At 37.4% G+C, this 17,519-nt stretch overlaps 1 protein-coding gene and 1 long non-coding RNA gene across 3 annotated transcripts in view; both read left to right on the forward strand.

Moving 5' to 3' along the window:
* NEBL (nebulette) overlaps positions 1–17,519 on the forward strand; it is a 251,586-nt gene that overhangs the window by 106,115 nt on the left and 127,952 nt on the right. For both annotated transcript variants that reach the window (XM_027658660.1, XM_027658659.1), the window contains exon 4: positions 5,477–5,584. In XM_027658660.1, coding sequence (XP_027514461.1) covers positions 5,477–5,584 — 108 coding nt within the window. The remainder of the gene's footprint in view (positions 1–5,476; positions 5,585–17,519) is intronic.
* Positions 5,597–11,351, forward strand: LOC113954401. The gene is made up of 3 exons (XR_003530189.1): positions 5,597–8,078; positions 9,689–10,255; positions 11,094–11,351. It is a non-coding gene; the product is annotated as an uncharacterized LOC113954401 (long non-coding RNA).

Genomic DNA, 17,519 nt, shown 5'->3' on the forward strand with positions numbered 1-17,519 from the left:
CTTTTAGGAGTTCATGGCTCCTTGATTTCCCTAAGGAATGTCCAGCCTATAGCTTCCAGTTCATATAAAAGTTTTGAGCACAGTTTGGTCTGCCCTGTGGGCTGCTCTCAGTTTCTGCATTCCAGACAGCTGTTTAAATTTACTGTGGGCAGTAGTTCTAATGGAGTTACAGTGGGAAGACCATGTTTTACTGCTATTAGGAGAAGCAATGCTTGGGCAGATTGGGTCTTAAATGGAACTGTTGTTGGGTCTTAGATGGGACTTAAATGTGCCTCTAATACAAGCAGGAAATTAATAGGATGTTGAGCTATGGGCAGTGTAAGGATACAAAGAGACAAACTATACCATGAAGACTGAAACCTACCTTTGTCAAATAAGAGAGTGTTTGGGATCCTTTGTTAAGAGAGATTGGTCAAATAAATAGAAGTGTCTTACTGAGTTTAGTTTAGAATTGTTCTTTACATTTGATTTATCTGTAGACATTTGTTTCAGTCATGTTCATAAAAACTTAACTTACAGAGTAAGTTTTTTCTATGTCTTGCCATTAATTTTGTAAGAAGTAAGATAAATCAAGGCAAAATCAGCAGACTATGTGCTCTATGAAATAAGCAGAACCAAACAAAGGCATCTTTGCCAAGATGTGCTTTAGGACCTTTACTGTGGGAGAGGATTTCTTGCCAGTCTGTGAAAACCAGTGTATTAGCAGATGGTGACCTTTGGGAGGTAGCTGTGTGTGCTGGGCACAGAAGGAGCAGATGGCTTTGGGCAAACCTCAAACATAACATACTGAAACAAATTCATAAATATTCAGGGTGTGGTAAAGACTGTAGGTCTATGAAGATTCCTCTCAGGGCAAATGTGGGTGTGAGGGGTCCTATTCTCCCATTCTACCATGCTTATTCCTTCCTTGCTGGATGTGAGGCATGATGATGCCAATCTATGGGGCTATGCAGTGTGTCAGAATAAGGAAGGAGATTTAAATACACAGCTACCTGGTCTGTACAGGGAAGTGGAGAAGGGACTGTACAGGAAACGAACTTTTAACACTGCCTTAGCTTTTGGTGATTTAATGTTTGCTTTGTAGTAGCTGAGTAACTTTCTGATAGGGATGGGATGGATAAGAGTATGAGGATCCACCATATTGTATTCTTGCTCTGCTTTTTTTGTTAGGTGTTTTTGGACTCCTGTGTTGTTTGTCCAACTAATATGTACTTCTGGTATTGCAAATCAGTCTGGACTAAGGGTAGGTGCCAAAAACCCCAAGAGTATAATCAATCTTTTAGGGTCCATTTATATTTTCAGAGTATTTTTACCAGGAAAAATTAATCTTGTTTTGCTAATAGGTGGCTTTGCTGCCAAGTACCAAGTGTACCTGTGAAAAAAATAAGCAGCATTTTCTCAGCGTAATATTTTATGTACCGCGTAAGATGAACCCTCTGTCCTTCAGTGTAAGATGGACCTTCTGGCTTCTTCATGCTGACCTCATGAATGGATTTACACAATCCTGTCTTTGTGTCTCTAAATGAGATGTCATGAGATGTGACATCTCTTGCTTATGTCACAAATATGAGAAGTTTGATTTGTTAAAGATCTGTTGAATCACTTACTCCTTTCACTGTGGGTTTGTGCAGAATTACTTCTCATGAAGTATTTTCTCTTAAAACTTTTTCATTTATGGTGATTTATTACAGTTTTATTTCTAATGTTTATGCCACACATTGTCTCTCAAAGGATCAGTTTTTCAGGGTAGTCACCACTGAGGGTGCTCTGCATTTGTGAGACTGCACTCAATTTTGGAGCCAAGAGGGAAGTATTATGAACCATTGGCTGGGATTTTGGTGAGGAGTTGCTGAAAATCGTATTTGTAGAAAAGGACTGCATTTATGATTCAGTCATTAGGGGTTATTGACATTTCCATTTCAAAACTAAATTTCAAGGGTTCCCATTTGGGTTGATCTTGGCTGGCTGCCAGATGCCCACCAAGCTGCTCTCTTACTCCCTCTCCTCAGCAGGACAGAGGGAGAAAATACAATAAAAACCTTCTTGTGGTTTTTTTTTTTTTTTTTTTTAAATGCAAGGGCTACCCACAGAAGCAAAGCAAAAGCAAAATTTATTCTCTGCTTCCCATCAGCAGGCAATGTCCAGCCACTTCCTGGGAAGTAGGGCCCTGGTACAAATGCCTTAATCACTGAAGTCCACTCTCCCCCTTTGCTTTTGCTGTTGAGCATGGTGTTTTATGATATGTAATACCCCTTTGGTCAGTCTGAGTCACCTGTCCTGGCTGTGTCAGCTCCCAGCCCCTCACCCACACCGAGCCTACTGGTCTTTGGGTGAGGTTAGGGATGACTCTGTGTGAGTGCTGCTCAGCAATAGCCAAAGCACTGTTCTAGATACAAATTCAAAGCATAGCACTATCTGGGCTGCTATGAGGAAATTTGACTCCATCCCAGACAGACCCACTATGTGGTTAAGTCAATTGTTATAGTGATTTTTACAGCTCTTATACAGAATGTTCTTTTCTACTGTAAATTGGTTTAAAGCGATTAATTTGCATTTTAATCCCAGATTTTTTAGTTACTAAAAGTTTTCTGGTCAAGCAAAACTTGAACGCTTAAATTATCTGAAATTGGGAGTCAATCAGCAGTTGTTTTGTCCCCTCCTCATTCATATTAATTCTTGATACTAAATAAGAGTTGTGTTTAGATCCAAGTACTGAATGACTGATGACATCTTTATTATTTCACAATTTGTGGAAACTGAGGTGTTTTGTCTTTTGAACTTACGCTAATTAGTAGTTTTAGTGGGCTACATTTCACAGAGTGGTGGTCTTCATGATTTATTATGTTTCTTTGTGATTTTTATAACTCAAAACTACGTTTTGAAGTTAGATAGCAAAATCCAATAATGCATATATTAACTCTACTAATGTTTTAAATAATTTTTTTATTGTTTCAGAGTAACTGCTCTGAGAACTATAGTTAACCTTACTCCTGTGAAGTGATTTATTAATAGAGAGTAGAAACCCTTTTTATCTGACTGAAGGATTAAAATAATATTAAGTTAAAACTATCTAGTTCCCTCCCTTTCTTCTTCTTCTGTTCCTCTGTAAGATGAATAAAGGTCATTTGAAGTTAATGGCTAGAACATTTGGAATTAATAGCAGGAAATGCTCTTTCTAAGAATAGGTAATCTCTCTTGTAGGCAGGGCTAAGCCCATTTCTCATTGTAAGATGTGTTCACTTGCTCATAATTCTGGTAAACTTTAAACAGTAAGACCGAGCATTTCCATGTCAGCTGCCTGCTTCAGGTCAAATGTGGAATTTTTATGCAAAATACTTAGCAGTTCCCAAGGCTGAGACTAGGATAAACTTTTGTTCCCTTGAAATTATTAACAAGTGGGGTTAAATTTTTTTTTTTTTTTGTTAAGTTGTTTAGCAATTCAGTTTTCTTGGCATTTAGGGATGAGGAGCTGAAGCTTGCTGAAATGGAAGTCTTTTTTGTTAGGTACGTGTCCTTGGCCATGGAAGTCTGTCCAATTTTGATAAAGTTTTGTATGACTTCAAATAAAGTTTACAAATACTTCCAAGACCTCTTTCTTAGCAGCAGTCCTGGAATAATATGTTTAAGGAATCCTCTGAGGGTCAGTGGGAAGATGGAGAGTCATTTGGTAGAAGGGAGATAATAGGCAATGAAAATTGGAGCGCCTTGGATAAAGGGATTTAGCAAGAAACCAAGGAGAGATGGAGTAGTTTAGAAATTTAGGAGACAAAGTGATACCTGAATACAGTGGTCAAATGGAAGGAAAGGTGCAGAGGAGTTGAGTCTGGGGGAGATGAACAGAAAGGCATGGGCCACCCAACCCATGGTTTTCTCAAAAGCCCCAGTGGCAGTGCTGTTTCCTTTGTCTCAGGGTGATGTGAAAAGATTATACTTGTGTGAAATCTACAGCTACCTCTAAATGTGGAACATAGGAAAAATGATTCATTGATCAGGTCACATACTGCAGTGTCTCAAGGATTTGTGTAATGGGCTTACGTGTGAGCTGCATACAATGATATATGCTAAAATGCTGTTTAAAGAAAAAGCAAAAGTTATTAACATCCTCATTGAGATTTAGGATGGGGAGGACAAACTCTGTTCTATAGCGTTCTGAAACTTAACATTCATGATCTAGAGGTATTTCTTCCTGTGCATGACCATCGTAACATTAGGTACTTGCTTGTAAAATAAACCTAAGCCAACCTTGAACTTGGTACATGTGCTGAATGTTTTCTGGTTATCAGTTTTGTGAAGGAGAATCCTGCTTTGTACTAGTGCTCTCCCAGGTGCTGCAAAATCTGGATGTGTGTATGAATAAAGCAGGAGACATAGGAAGTAAAAGGAAGTTTATATGGGTAAGATAGATGAATCCATCTGGGGAGAGATGGGTCCTGACTCTGCAGAGTTTTGTCTGTTGCTCAACAGTGACTTAATGTTTTGCAGATTTCATCTTGTTTCTTTATGTTGAAACTGAGATCCCCAAGACTGATTTTGCAGAAGTACTGGGTATTTGTAACTCAAAGTCCATAATTTGAACATATTCAACTGTTAGGAATCTGAGAATGAACACCCTGAGACCTCTGTGTGTTTTTGGAAATTAAGCTCATTTCACCTCAGTTTGCACGTTGCCCTAAAAGCATGGATATTGCCATTCCCACTTTCCAGGGTGCATTATGAAGATTGATTAATGTGATGAGAGCTCTGTAAAAGATCCTGATAAAACTAATATTCCTGCCTTGATGGTAGCATTTGAATAATCTGGTCCAAAAAAAAGATACAACTGCATATGGAATCATCTCTGCTGTGTAGAGAATAAAGCAGGGGGCCTTGTCAAAGGATATGTCAAAGGATAAGTACCTGATTATAGACAATATCTGAATGCATATGTGCAAGAGGGAAAAATTAAGCTTATACAGGCAGCCATTCCCTAACTTATCAGTGTTTGACTTCATGATATTCTGAATATTCTTTTCATGCAGTATTTTTTAATGTGTAATTTATGTTTCAACAGGGAAAGAGACTGGTAGAATAATCATGAAGAGAGGGTGAAATGGGAAGCTGTGTTTTAGAAGACCTCCAAATTTAGTTATAGCTATTTTTTTGTGCGAGTGTAGGTACTTGCTTGATGCTGCATGGGCGTCTATAGTTCTTTGGTAACTGCTCTGAGAATGAAATGACCACAGACTGATCTTTCCACAGCTGCAGTATGTGTGGAGGTGAGCCCGTGGCACCCCCAGAGGAGGCAGTTGCTCAGGCACTGGGGAGTTTTGTCCAGTTGCTGCCTATCTCTGTTAGTGGATGAAGTCAGGCTTCTCCTTTAAAAGCTGAAAGCCTTTTACAAGTGCTTTATTTACAGTAAAAAAGAATTGCTAGATTGCTAGGGGCAAATTATGGAAAATGAAAACAACCCTGTTCTTCTGTATTTTCTATTCTGTAGGTAAAATACAAAAGAGACTTTGAAGAAAGCAAAGGAAGAGGGTTCAGTATTGTGACTGATACGCCTGAGTTACAAAGACTGAAAAGGACACAGGAACAAATCAGTAATGTATGTGACTGCTACCTCAAGTGATTGTAGATGGAGAACTAGTGTGTCTAAGTGTGTTTGTTGGTGTTTCTGATGAAGTCTGTGTGAGTGAAGAATATGATTTTAGTGATAAATTTGTGTATGTCTGATTTTGAAGTGTGTGTAACTGTATACCATGGACTTGTACAGCACATTGAAAACGTGTGTTCACCTCTCCAGCTTTCAACGAGTATGCTCAAAGTATTTTCTTTATTAAAATGATTTGACACTTTTTCCTTTTCTGATAGATTTGCCAGCGAGTAAGAATACTTTTGTAACTTTTAATTTACATATAAACTATATAAATTATGTAAGTTATACAGTTTTGTCTCTTTTTTAGCAGGGGCTGTAAAACCGGAAAAAATAGCATAACTGGCAAGATGGAGTTTTCTAAAAGCAGATAAAATTTTGATGCTGAGTTTTAAAAGAAAATACATGCAAGACAATGTTTTGCAAGATGAGAAAGAAATGGCAAATAGCAAAACTTAATGTGTTTCATTAGCTTACAGGAATCAGATTTTTAAAAATGGGACTTTTTCTGACTTACTATTTTCTTTTTTAATTTTTTTTTTACTGACTTACTGACTAACTTTCACCAGGAAAGTTATTTGTTTGCATTGTATTCCTTCATAACATGTTTAACTCACTACATGAAGGAATATTAGGTGATATGTAGTGCAAGTTATGATATATATAAAATAGGTAAGAACTAGTGTTAACTAGAAATGATACAGAATCAATACTATTAGCTTGTCTTGGCTTTCCTCCTGATCATTCTTCTGCTACAAGAACTTGTCCCCATGGATTATTTTGGGAAAATGTTTTTGAATCATTCTCTGTGGTAATAACAGCATGGCATCAGAAACACCCAATGTAAGTATAATCAGAAGAAAATGATGGAATTTATATACTTGAAAGAAAACACTTTTTTCAGGTTGATATATTATTGGGAAAAAAAAATCAATGAAATATACTAGTTTTTCACAGCAATGATGTACCATTCTTGCCAAAGCATTGACTAGTTAAGATTTTGATGTCCAGAGCTGCTCTTAAAGGTGAAAAATTTGGGCTTATTTCCTGGAACCTTGGCCAATGGAGAGGACAGTTAGTTTAAGAGATGTGCAAATGCTCCTGTGCGTAGATAAGATGAGAACAAAAACTCATCTCTTATGTTCATGCCGAGTTAACTGAAATTACTGGTTTGTAAGAGGGGAAGATGTATTCTTCAGAGTGGCAGAAAGCATGGCCATTAAGACTTCCGTTTGGGATCTGGGAAACTTCAGTGAGTCCCTGGTTTTAATCAGCTGTATTTTTTATTCAGACCAGGAACTTAAATGAGGTCCTCTTGTGACCTATATAGCTTTCTAAAGCAAGAGTGATTCTTTTGCGTGGGGTAACTCTGGAGTGCATCAAGGAGATGAAACAAGCAATGCTCTGATGAATACTTAATCCCTCACATGAGTCTGCTCCGTTAGGAGAGGTTGAGACGAGTACCCTGCAGCAGGCCTGTGGTGCTCAGTTTTGGATATTGGCATGCCAAGAAATTTAATTAGATATCCCAAGCCCAGTACTCTCAACATCAAACTACAGAACAGTATGACACAGCTCACTTGCATGCTCTTTCTCTCTCTCTTGTTCAAAGAGTATTGGGTTTTCTGTTGTGGGAAAAGGAGATGATAAAAACAAACAAGTAGTTTTGTGACATGGGAAAGAGCTTTCTTCCTGTCTCTATGTTTCAATGGATCAAGGGGGTTTCTCTTCTAGCAGAAGACCTTATTGCACAACTTAGGATACTGTCTCGTTCCTGAACCAAAGATACCTATCCGACTTTTCAGTCTCAGAAATAGCTTTTTTAAATGTGAAAAATGGTTTTATTTCAGTTTTTTTCCTTGGTGATTGCAAGTACCACTCCTGTCTCTTCATTTTTAACCACCCAGTCTTAACAATCTAGATTTGTTCTATCCAATCTTAACAATACAGAGTTGTTTTCTTTTCTCTATGTATGCAGCTGACAGAGATTCCAAGTAAGGAACTCTATTATAAAGAATTAATCTTGATGTGTAAAATGGAATTTTAAAATGTGCATGATAAAAGAAGTTGTATTTCATTTCTGCTTATGCTTAAATAATGAATTCATTTATAGCATTATATCCTAGAAAAATAATTCTGCATAGGCCATGACTTGAATCTAATTAGAAAACTGCTGTATTATAGAAATGCATTCCACACAGAGTAGTTTCTGTATTTATCAGATAAGCAGTATATGTCATCGACTAAGGATCTAATTAAGGTTTCAAGACACTGAAAGGTAAGCACTTTAATAATTTTAGATTAATTTTACTTTTCATATATAGAAAAATGGAAGAATACTAACATATCTATTAAATTTTCAGTTTTGTTTTGATTTCACCTTGAAGTACTAGATACTTCTCAAAGAGCCTATTTGAACCAAAATTGTAACAACTTCATTGAAGGGGTAAGTGAGCACAGTTAACTGTGTAGATATTCTTGATAAAGATAAATAAAAAAATAAAACTAATGGTAATAGATGTTAATTAGCATAAATACTTTTAAAATATTGTCTTTTTTGTCCTGATATTAAGTTTGACATCATACGTTAATATTTGCACAGTGCTCTCTGACTTTTTAAAGAATCTCTTCTGCTATGAATATAAACCTTGTGAGGAAAAAAAATCATAGGAGGAGTGGAAGGAAAGTGGGTTGACAGAGGGTGTTGTATTTTAGTTGCTATTTTGCCACCAGCAACCCTGCCTCTGAAGACTCCAAAGTTGTGGAATTAATTTTATGTCACAATGGAAGTATTAGGACCAGAATGCAGTTTCTTAGAAAAGAATAAAATGTACACCAGTATCTCATGGTTTTTTTTGTCATTAAAAGCCCAGTTCTGCTGATGTACAACATGCTTTTAGCATTGAGTATGTAGTCACTACAAAAAATGTATACTGTTCACACAGAGAAATATGTAAATTTTGTTAAAGGACCTTGCAGTGGTTTTTGTTCGTCTTGAACTTTGAGAGGATTTTCAGTATGAATATTCTCAAAATGAAAAACATACCATGTATTTTTATAGGTGATTTTGCAAATAAACTAACTGCACTGTGGTTTTGCAAGGAAAAAATTAAGGCGGCAAAAAGAACAGAATAATTAAAGATGATGGCAAAAGATTATTGATCTGTCATGACACTGGCTAAATGAGGAAGTAGGAACTCAGTATAATAATATTTTCTTTAGGGAAATGGAACACTTTCAGTGGTTTGCAGCAATGAGCCGCAGCTTACTGCCACAGCACTTTTATGTCTAACTATATGAGTTGAAGCATGTTTTATCCTATGTGAAATAAGCTGCTCTTTCCTAAATCTATTCCTGGTAAATGTCTGCAAAGTATAAAAGAAAACAGGTGTCCATACAAATTGATGGAGTGAGAAGCTTTCATTAAGATAAGGCCAGTGCTTGGATAGTAGAGGTTGCTGCCTTGGTTGTATGACTCTAAGGATGCATTGAAGCTTTCATAGTGGTTGCCCTGGTTGCTTTGAGAGCCCATGTAAAGGCATTTCTCACTTCCATATTAATGCTGTTATGAAATTAAGCCATGTAGGAGCAAGAAACACGGCACATCTGTGCCCTTCTTGCCTTTGAGAACTAACAAAATGAAGTAATACAATTAATTCATTTATTTGTATGTGACTTATTTTTCCAGTAGGTTTGGATTGTATATGAAATGAAAACTGTATGATAATGCAAAGAAGGAAAATAAGAAAACAGAATAAATCTGCTTTAAAAAGCGTGTTTCCAAGGTACCCTATGGAAGGACAGTAGAGTTAGTGAAGGGAAGGTCACTGAATCACCCCGCTATGGGGTAAGAGAGTGTTTCCCCCTTGTATTGGGACTTAAACTCCTCACTGAAGTTAGTGAAACCTATATTGGCTGCAGAGAGAGAGCATGAAAATCTTGAAGTATTTTTGAAAGTGTTTTATGTGGATTTTAGTGAGAAAAGCTGTTTATTAATTGTCTTTCAATGTCTTTAATGAAATATGATGCATGGTGGTTTTTTTTTTTTCTTTTCAGTATCAGGGGTCACATTCTACCGCCAGTTAAATTTATACAGCTTCAGGGATGCAGCAGAGGGCAGGATTTCCCTCATAATTTGAATCGACTAAACACCTGTTATCTGGAGAAAGGCACAAATGATAAGGAATTGGATACTACCTCAAATGTAATAAAAATATGTCTTCAGAAGCAACTAAAGCAGAACACAAAACATATTGCTACTGTAGTTGTGCACATCTGCACATCAGAAATTAGAAACTGCCCCTAACAGACAATGAGCCATGGCTCCCTATTTGGAAGCTATTGGCAGAGCTGTTCAACCTGTTTACTTGCTCAAACACAAAATGATCTCTTAAATTGCTAAAACAGATTGTAGAGAAAATTGGCAAGAGAAGATGTTAACATGGCCCAGGGCTTCATTTGTAGGATTCGCAGTGCAAAGCCTGCAGATACTTGTCTCCAATGGCTTTTTTTCCTCCATTGAATTGAAGTGAAGGAGAAGAATAGGGAACAGGAGAAAATAACAACAACATCAGTGTCTACATTTCAACCACCCATCAAACCAACCATCAACAAAGAGACTGGGTAAGCATGTTAAATCGCATACAAAAAGAGCTTAGGCTGTTCTGGGCAACACTGGGATTTTAACTGCTTCCGAAGTGATTCGTTCTTTATTTGACTGTCCTTGTATTCCTAAGCATGACTTTTATGGTGTTGTTTTTTCACTTGAAAAATAAGCATTTAGTCATGTATGACAATTGTGTCTACTAACGTGGATGAAAAGCACTTGCTGACCAGTGCCTGAATTGCTGCATGTCTGTGGCATATGGGTTAGGCTGGATGCACCATGGTACTGATTGCCTTCTGCTCCCCTTGATTCCTCTGACAGTTTAACATGAACTACAACTCTGAGAGCTTTTCGTTATTTGATATGCTGTAGGCTTAATTCCACACAGCTGCACTGCAAATATGCTGCATATAACTCATGTGATTAAGCATCTATCAGTTGCCTTCAACAGCATTTTTTTCTGGCAGGAAACAAGGAGGTTGAATATGTAATTCCTATTGCTAATATGAGGGTATCTGTGCAAGGAGGTGGAGCTCCTACTGCTCTCCTTTGCAGTGAACACACATCCATAGATTCACATCCAACCTTGTTCCGTTTGTGGATTGATCTTCCAAGCTTGCTTTGTATAGATACCTAGAAATGGAAATTCTGAGAAGCCCCAGGTCCTTTGACTTTCTGATATTTCTGTATTGAAGTTTTTCTGACTTCCCATTTTCAGTAAGCAGAAATCATTCTGCCTTTAAAGGTAGAGTCCTAATAAATGCTTTAGAAATGACTTAGCAAAAGAATCACATTATTTTTCAATGACCATGAGTAGTATTTGCAGATTTTTCTATAGCTTTCATATTTTGTAAGCTTTCAGAAATTGAAGGGAAGCCATATGAGGAGTGTCTGAGGTCAATTCATCTGTTTAACCTGGAGGAGACTGAGATCTCATTGCATTGTACCACTTCCTTGTGAGAGGAGGAGGAGGGGTAGGCACTGATCTTCTCTCTTTGGTGACCAGGGACAGAACCTGACGGAATGGCCTGAAGTTGCGTCAGGAGAGGTTTAGGTTGGGTATTAAAAAAAGGTTCTTCCCTCAGAGGGTGGTTGAGCACTGGAACAGGCTCCCCAGGGAAATGGTCACAGCACCAATCCTGACAGAGTTCAAGAAGCATTTGGATGATACTCTCAGGCATGTAGTGTGACTCTTGGGAGTGGTCCTGTGCAGCGCTAAGGGTTGGACTCAATGATCCTTGTGGGTCCCTTGCAACTCAGCATATTCTGTGATTTTGTGAAAATGACTGAACGCATGCTTAAGAAATGATGAATCTGTGGAAATGTAAGTAATATTTTAGATAGAACTTGTGCTAAAAATTGAAACCTTTGAGAATGCATTTGAAACCTCAGTATGTATTCTACTTAAAAGAGAAAAAAAAATCTTTCTTTACTGATCATTATCAAAGCATTATGCAAAGTGAGAAAAAGACGGTGTTAAATTAATCCCTGTGTATATGAATTCTTTACCTACGCTTTCAATAAAAAGTCTGAAATTATTTAACGGCATGGTGCTTTGTTACTTCTTCCTGCTGTGATCCCTGTGTAGAACAATAGTCACAAAACGTTCAGCTTTCTAATATTTTCTTTCATTTATTGTTTATTTACTGTATGGTATGATATTCCACACGCTATAAAATGTTCTAAAAGGAACTTGTAACTTCTTCATGAAGTTTTTCTAAAGCTTCTTTCTCACTTCTTTAGTGGTTTTCATTTACATTGTTGTCAGAGTTGCCTAAGAAATGAGGAGGTATTGGAAACCCCTTTTATGCAGACCTTATTTAGATGAAGAACTAAAGCACAGAGATTAAAGTGCTTATGCTAATGCAGTAAGTAGCACCTAGAGTAAACCATTATCTTCTGTGTGAACCTTCCATTAGAGGCAGAGGGAGGCAGAGCCTTTGCTAGGGAATTTTACAGCTGTTTGTTGAGAAGCTGGAAAAGATTGCTGGGAATCCAGAACAATGTGTTCATGATTCATCAGGGGTGGCACTGACTTCTTTTTCTGTCCCCATAAGTTTTTCAGATTCTCTTTCTTGATCTCTCTGTCTAAATCCTTCGTGGTACACATGACAATAGCTCCCAACATGTGGGAAGAAACATTATTTTTAGACCCCGAAATGCCAAGTTGAAGGGTACTTTTTGGAATCGTACATAGTCATTACAATCATTATGTGTGAATCTGTCAATACAGGTGGAATTGAATAATTTAGGTAACTTTGACTATGGTAAAAGGTCTGCTGAGCTTGTGGATGTTCAGTTTGCATCAGTGTGTAACTGTTTTATTAGGCCATATTCCATGGGGGTAGTAAAACAGATATCCCTAAGAAGGTAACATTCTTCACCTGCTGAAGGTCAACTACCTGGTCCAGAGTGGGAGAAAGAGTGATGTTGTTATGAGGCTGCTTCCTTTGTAAGACAGGTGGAAAGGTGCATAACTCTTCACAGAAGCATTTTGTCACTGAGAAGCTGGAAAACAAACCTCTGCCCAAGAGAGCAACTGCATTTGGAAAAACTGCTAGCATTAAAAATAAGGATTTATAATGGCTATTATATCCCATACTGCCCAAAATAACATGAGATGCGTGAATTCAGATAGGCCTTTGGGGTAAGTCCATTGAAACACTAACCCCAAATGTATACTGAAGTTCAGGTGAGCTACTAACGTGGGAGAGAAACTCCACATTAGCAAATTGTATAAAATGGAAGTGCTTGTCTGTCAGACACAAGTCTATTTGGACTTGAATAACATGTGACTTTGGGACAATTTCTGTGTGGGGAATGCTCCCTTTTAGCAGCCCCACTGTGAGGATGGTAAGTAACCTCAAAGAAGCCTCTCAAATGTGAAGCTGAAACTGTCCTCAGAGATGCAAGGGGAAATATTTTAGGTAAAGTGTATCTCTGGTAGTCAAAACAAGCTGATGTCATGCCTGTATAGCTGCTTCTTAAATGATCTTATTCCATCTGACTTTATTCTATAGGCTTGCTTAGAAAAATCTCTTTTGTCTAGTTTTTTTAAAGCATGTAAAATATGATATATATTAAGGTGGTTGATTATATTTTTTTAGGATTTCTGAAGTCTTTTATAAGTTTACAGAAGAAATTGCTGTAACTGTGGCCTATTTTTTCTGTATCACTGTTTTCATCTGAAATTAGTTGATTACAAAAGTTATGTAGCCTCAAAGTTTGAAAAAATTTTCAGTGAAGTTCCACAGGGGGTAATATATAGTCTTTCTGATTCTAATTTAAATAAATAAATTTGACAGGATGACTGTAACCTTGCTCACTGTATTGACAAAATAAAATGAGTTGTGTGGTGGAAATAAAGCAAGCCATCCAGAAAAATCCCCAAAGGCATGGATTTACTGCATGTGTAAGTGGGTCAACTCATGCATGAGAAATGAATGCTAAATGTAAATTGGTTGCAAAACTGTAGACTTTAAGTAAATTGAATCAAGTGATAACCTGAATATTTTTATAGGGATGTTCTATCATGCTTCTCTTTAGAAAACAACAACAAAGCTGAGAATTACAGAGAAATAACTAAAACATGTATTTATGTTTATTAGAACAGTGTCATTGAACTCCAGAATCAAAGGCATTGTTGATGTCACTGATGTTGGTAAATTTTAAGTTGAATCTGTATTTGATTAAACCTGTATTTGGGTTGATGAATTGCCTTACACGAGATACACTTCAATTCAATAAAGACTGTGGTATTTCTTAATGAGCAAAAGGTTTGATCCAGTCTAGAAAAATACTTCTTGTGTTTTGCCTGGTTAAAATAATAATAAAATAGAATTTTCTAGTTAGGAGATATAAAAGAAAAAGATGGAAATTTCTGTCTCCCTGGTTTCATTTTCTATTTTTGGTTACAACATTCATATTTCAAGGCAAGGCTTATATCAAAGGCATCAGTAATTTAAAAAACTGCTACATAATCTTCAAATATGTAACATAACATTTCATGGACTTCATTTTTAATCCATGGTAATTGCTGTCTTGTCAACAGATGCATTTGTTACAGACATAAATTGATATAAAAGTTTACTTCTGTACGTATTTATAACTCTGAACATCCTAATTGGAGGCTAAACCAGCTATGTAAATGTGAGGAATGAATTGACAGTTATGCTATTTTCACATTTTGCTATGGTATCAACTGTATTGCGCATGGCTCTTTGTGCTGTAGTTTATGGAATGAAAAATTCAAAGCTGTAATGAAGGCAACTATGAAAAGTGTTTTGTGGCAGCCGTTGTAAGCACCTATCCATTGTCTGACTAAAGAATTTGAGTTTCTCTTTAATCACTCGTGACTTCAAGACTTAATCTACTTGGATGGTTTCTGATATTTAAATATATGTCTCTTTTTTTTTTTCTGTTGTGATATTAAGCAACTAAATTATGACAAAACCCCAACAACTTATTTTTCCTGTGTCACTTGCATATTTTAGCAGTATCAAAAATCACTAATTATTTTTAATGAGTGCATATTTTTGAAGTCATTGTTTTTTAATATAGAAAAAAGACAATGAAAATAAAACCTCTTCATAGCAGCTCAACTTGGGAACTAATTAAAATGAAGCTTTTAGAATGGGAAAAAATTAATTAGCCAAGTAAGTTGAGAACTAGGAGTTAGCACCCCTAGATATCTTTGAGTAGTTAAATGATTGCAAGGGAAATATAATTTCTAATTTCCTTGGTTTACTATACTGTCCATTACCTGCCTATCACTTTACCTTTTAGTTCTGTCTTACCTGATGCTTTTGGGCTGTGTGTCAGTTGCTAGGGCAGCATTTTAAGCATTAAACCTCCTGCTGAAGAACAAGATGCTCTGCTTCTTCTGCTAATATCATCTTTAATCTTGATCCCTGGAGTTTTGAATGTCTCACCCCTATGATGCTCACAGGCTTCATTGACCTTGATAACAGGGATATCTGGTCCTCTGTGGCACTCATTTTTTTTTTGCATATTAGCACATATGTCTGTGATTTCCTTAGGCTGTCAGTAGATACATCAGTTGTGACAAAACCAGCACTGTAGTAAGTGTAATTAATGACTAAAATTTTTAACCATCCTAAGACAAGAAGGAAAGTAGCAAAAGTTTATATGTGCCATTTCTGCTTGTGTCTACAAAGATCTAAGAGTATAAGGTGCTTACTCCTCCAAAAAGCAGATTAGAGTGACTTTAGTATTGCTCGCTAACCCTTTCTACTCTATAATGACTTAGCTACAGAAGTATTTTTGTGGTTTTTTTTCAAGGCTTCTTTCTCTGGCTCTTTCTCTGGCTCACACCAACATAGTCTTGCAAACACAGTATTTTAATGGATAATTGAAGGGTGGTAGTTTTTTTTTCTTTTTTTTTTTTTTTTTCTTTTTCAAGATCTGCCTTGAGTTTCTTTCTTTCCTGTCCTTTCTCAACTTGTAATTAGTGACTGTGTTCAGTCCCTCAGAAGGACAGTATATAAAGGGGCAGATATTGAATATTTCACTAAGCAAGCTACAGGCAGCATATATAAGGAGTTTGAATGTCAGTCTCCACTGGACTTTCTCAAAGTCTAGTCTGAAGAAAATATCATTTGAGAAGTGGGTTTTTTGAACTTCAAGGCTGGCTTTTTTCAGCCTTTCTGAGTTTCAGTCCTGCTGTGCCCCTGCTTTATATCTCCTTCCTCCTTTTTTCACTACAGAACGATGGTGTAAAGTGAACTCATACCCAGTTTGGCCCGTCTAGCCCTTTTCTCACTTGAGAAGAAATATGCTCCAAACTGTGTGACTTATGTTGCCAGAGTTAACTGATTTTTGTAGGGTTTGGCATCATGGGATAGCTGCTCCCAGTTTCCAGAACAGTGAGTGGGTAAGTAGCTGAGGAGGATAGTGTGGCTGCTGTGGGTTTTGGCACAGCAGAGCTGGTCTTTGAGGGAAAAGGAGAGGATATTCTTACGAGGAAACTGTGGCCAGACCCAGATTCTTCATTGGAGTGAGGTGTCTCTAGGCTGTGCCTCAGTGTGCCAATACTGAGCAGAGATCCTGCTTCCTCCTCTTGTCATTTAGTGGGACAAAGGCACTTTGTCACCTTTTATCTTGAATGAGATTGGCTACCATTTTGTTGCAGAGCTGGAGCCACTCAGTTGTGCTGTTCCATCAGGCACCACTGATGGAAAATGAAGGATTCAGAGGATCTGGAAGGGTGCCTCAGTCTCATCTCTCATGTTTTCTTGCCTGCTCAACAGGGAGACCCGCTCTGGTGTGGGCTGGGCTGCCCTTGGCTCCAATGCTGTGAGCGCAAGGCGAAGGGCCAGAGGTTTTGTTTGCCTCTGCCAGCAAGCTGTAGACTTGACCAGGGCAAGGGAAGCAGGCATAGAATGAGGTCACTTGTTTGGCATTGTCTTTTGTTTAGCATTCCTTTCTGTACATTGTGTGTTTCTGGCTCAGATAATAGCTGGCTTGCTCTCTTGAATTGAGTCAGTAGTCATGTTCCTTTTCAACAGAAACAGACTGGATGAAAGGCTTAAAAAAGCTTGGTGGTGATAGAAAATTAAGCAGAATTATCAATGAAGGTGATGGCAAAAAGTTATGGAAAACTGACAGTATTGAGGGATTGGAGATTAAATGATCAACCTATATTGAAAATTTATATAAAATATACTGAGAAGACACAAATAGGGATTGAGTTGTCACTGGGAAAAAAAATTAAGTAGAATAAGCCTATAAAGTCACAGGTAGCAATACAGCTGCAGAAGTGAATTTGATTATGTAGGCAAGAATTAGGAGCGGGAAATGTAGCTGTCAGGCATCATACTTAAAAGAAAAACAAATATGTGGCATATAACAAAAATGTGAAACTCATTAAGGTAGGAGCCAGGGAAGTCTAGAAGTATAAAATACATTAAAAGAAAGACGAGACAAGTTTGTGAAAGTTAAATTTATCGGGAAGTATTAACTGTTGTTACCTAAATCCAGTGACAGAATTGGGAAGGCTCTGGGATGCTGACAGCAGGAAAGTGAAAGGATCTAAACATGGGCAAGACTATGTTTCACAGGTACCTTGCCTTGGCATGCATTACTGAGCAGTGACGAACCATGGCGGTGTCATCAGTGAGACCAGAGAGTCCATCAGTGAGCTTAGAACCTTGTACTATTTCTAGTCACAGCTGTGTCTCAGCCCTACCAAGCAGTGTGACCAACCCATTGCATCCTTGGTTATACATAGCTGGCTTGAATGTACAGAGTTAGAGTTAAAAA

The sequence above is a fragment of the Corapipo altera genome, unplaced genomic scaffold (genome assembly GCF_003945725.1).
Source record: "Corapipo altera isolate COAL_440 unplaced genomic scaffold, ASM394572v1 63, whole genome shotgun sequence".
NCBI lineage: Eukaryota > Metazoa > Chordata > Aves > Passeriformes > Pipridae > Corapipo > Corapipo altera.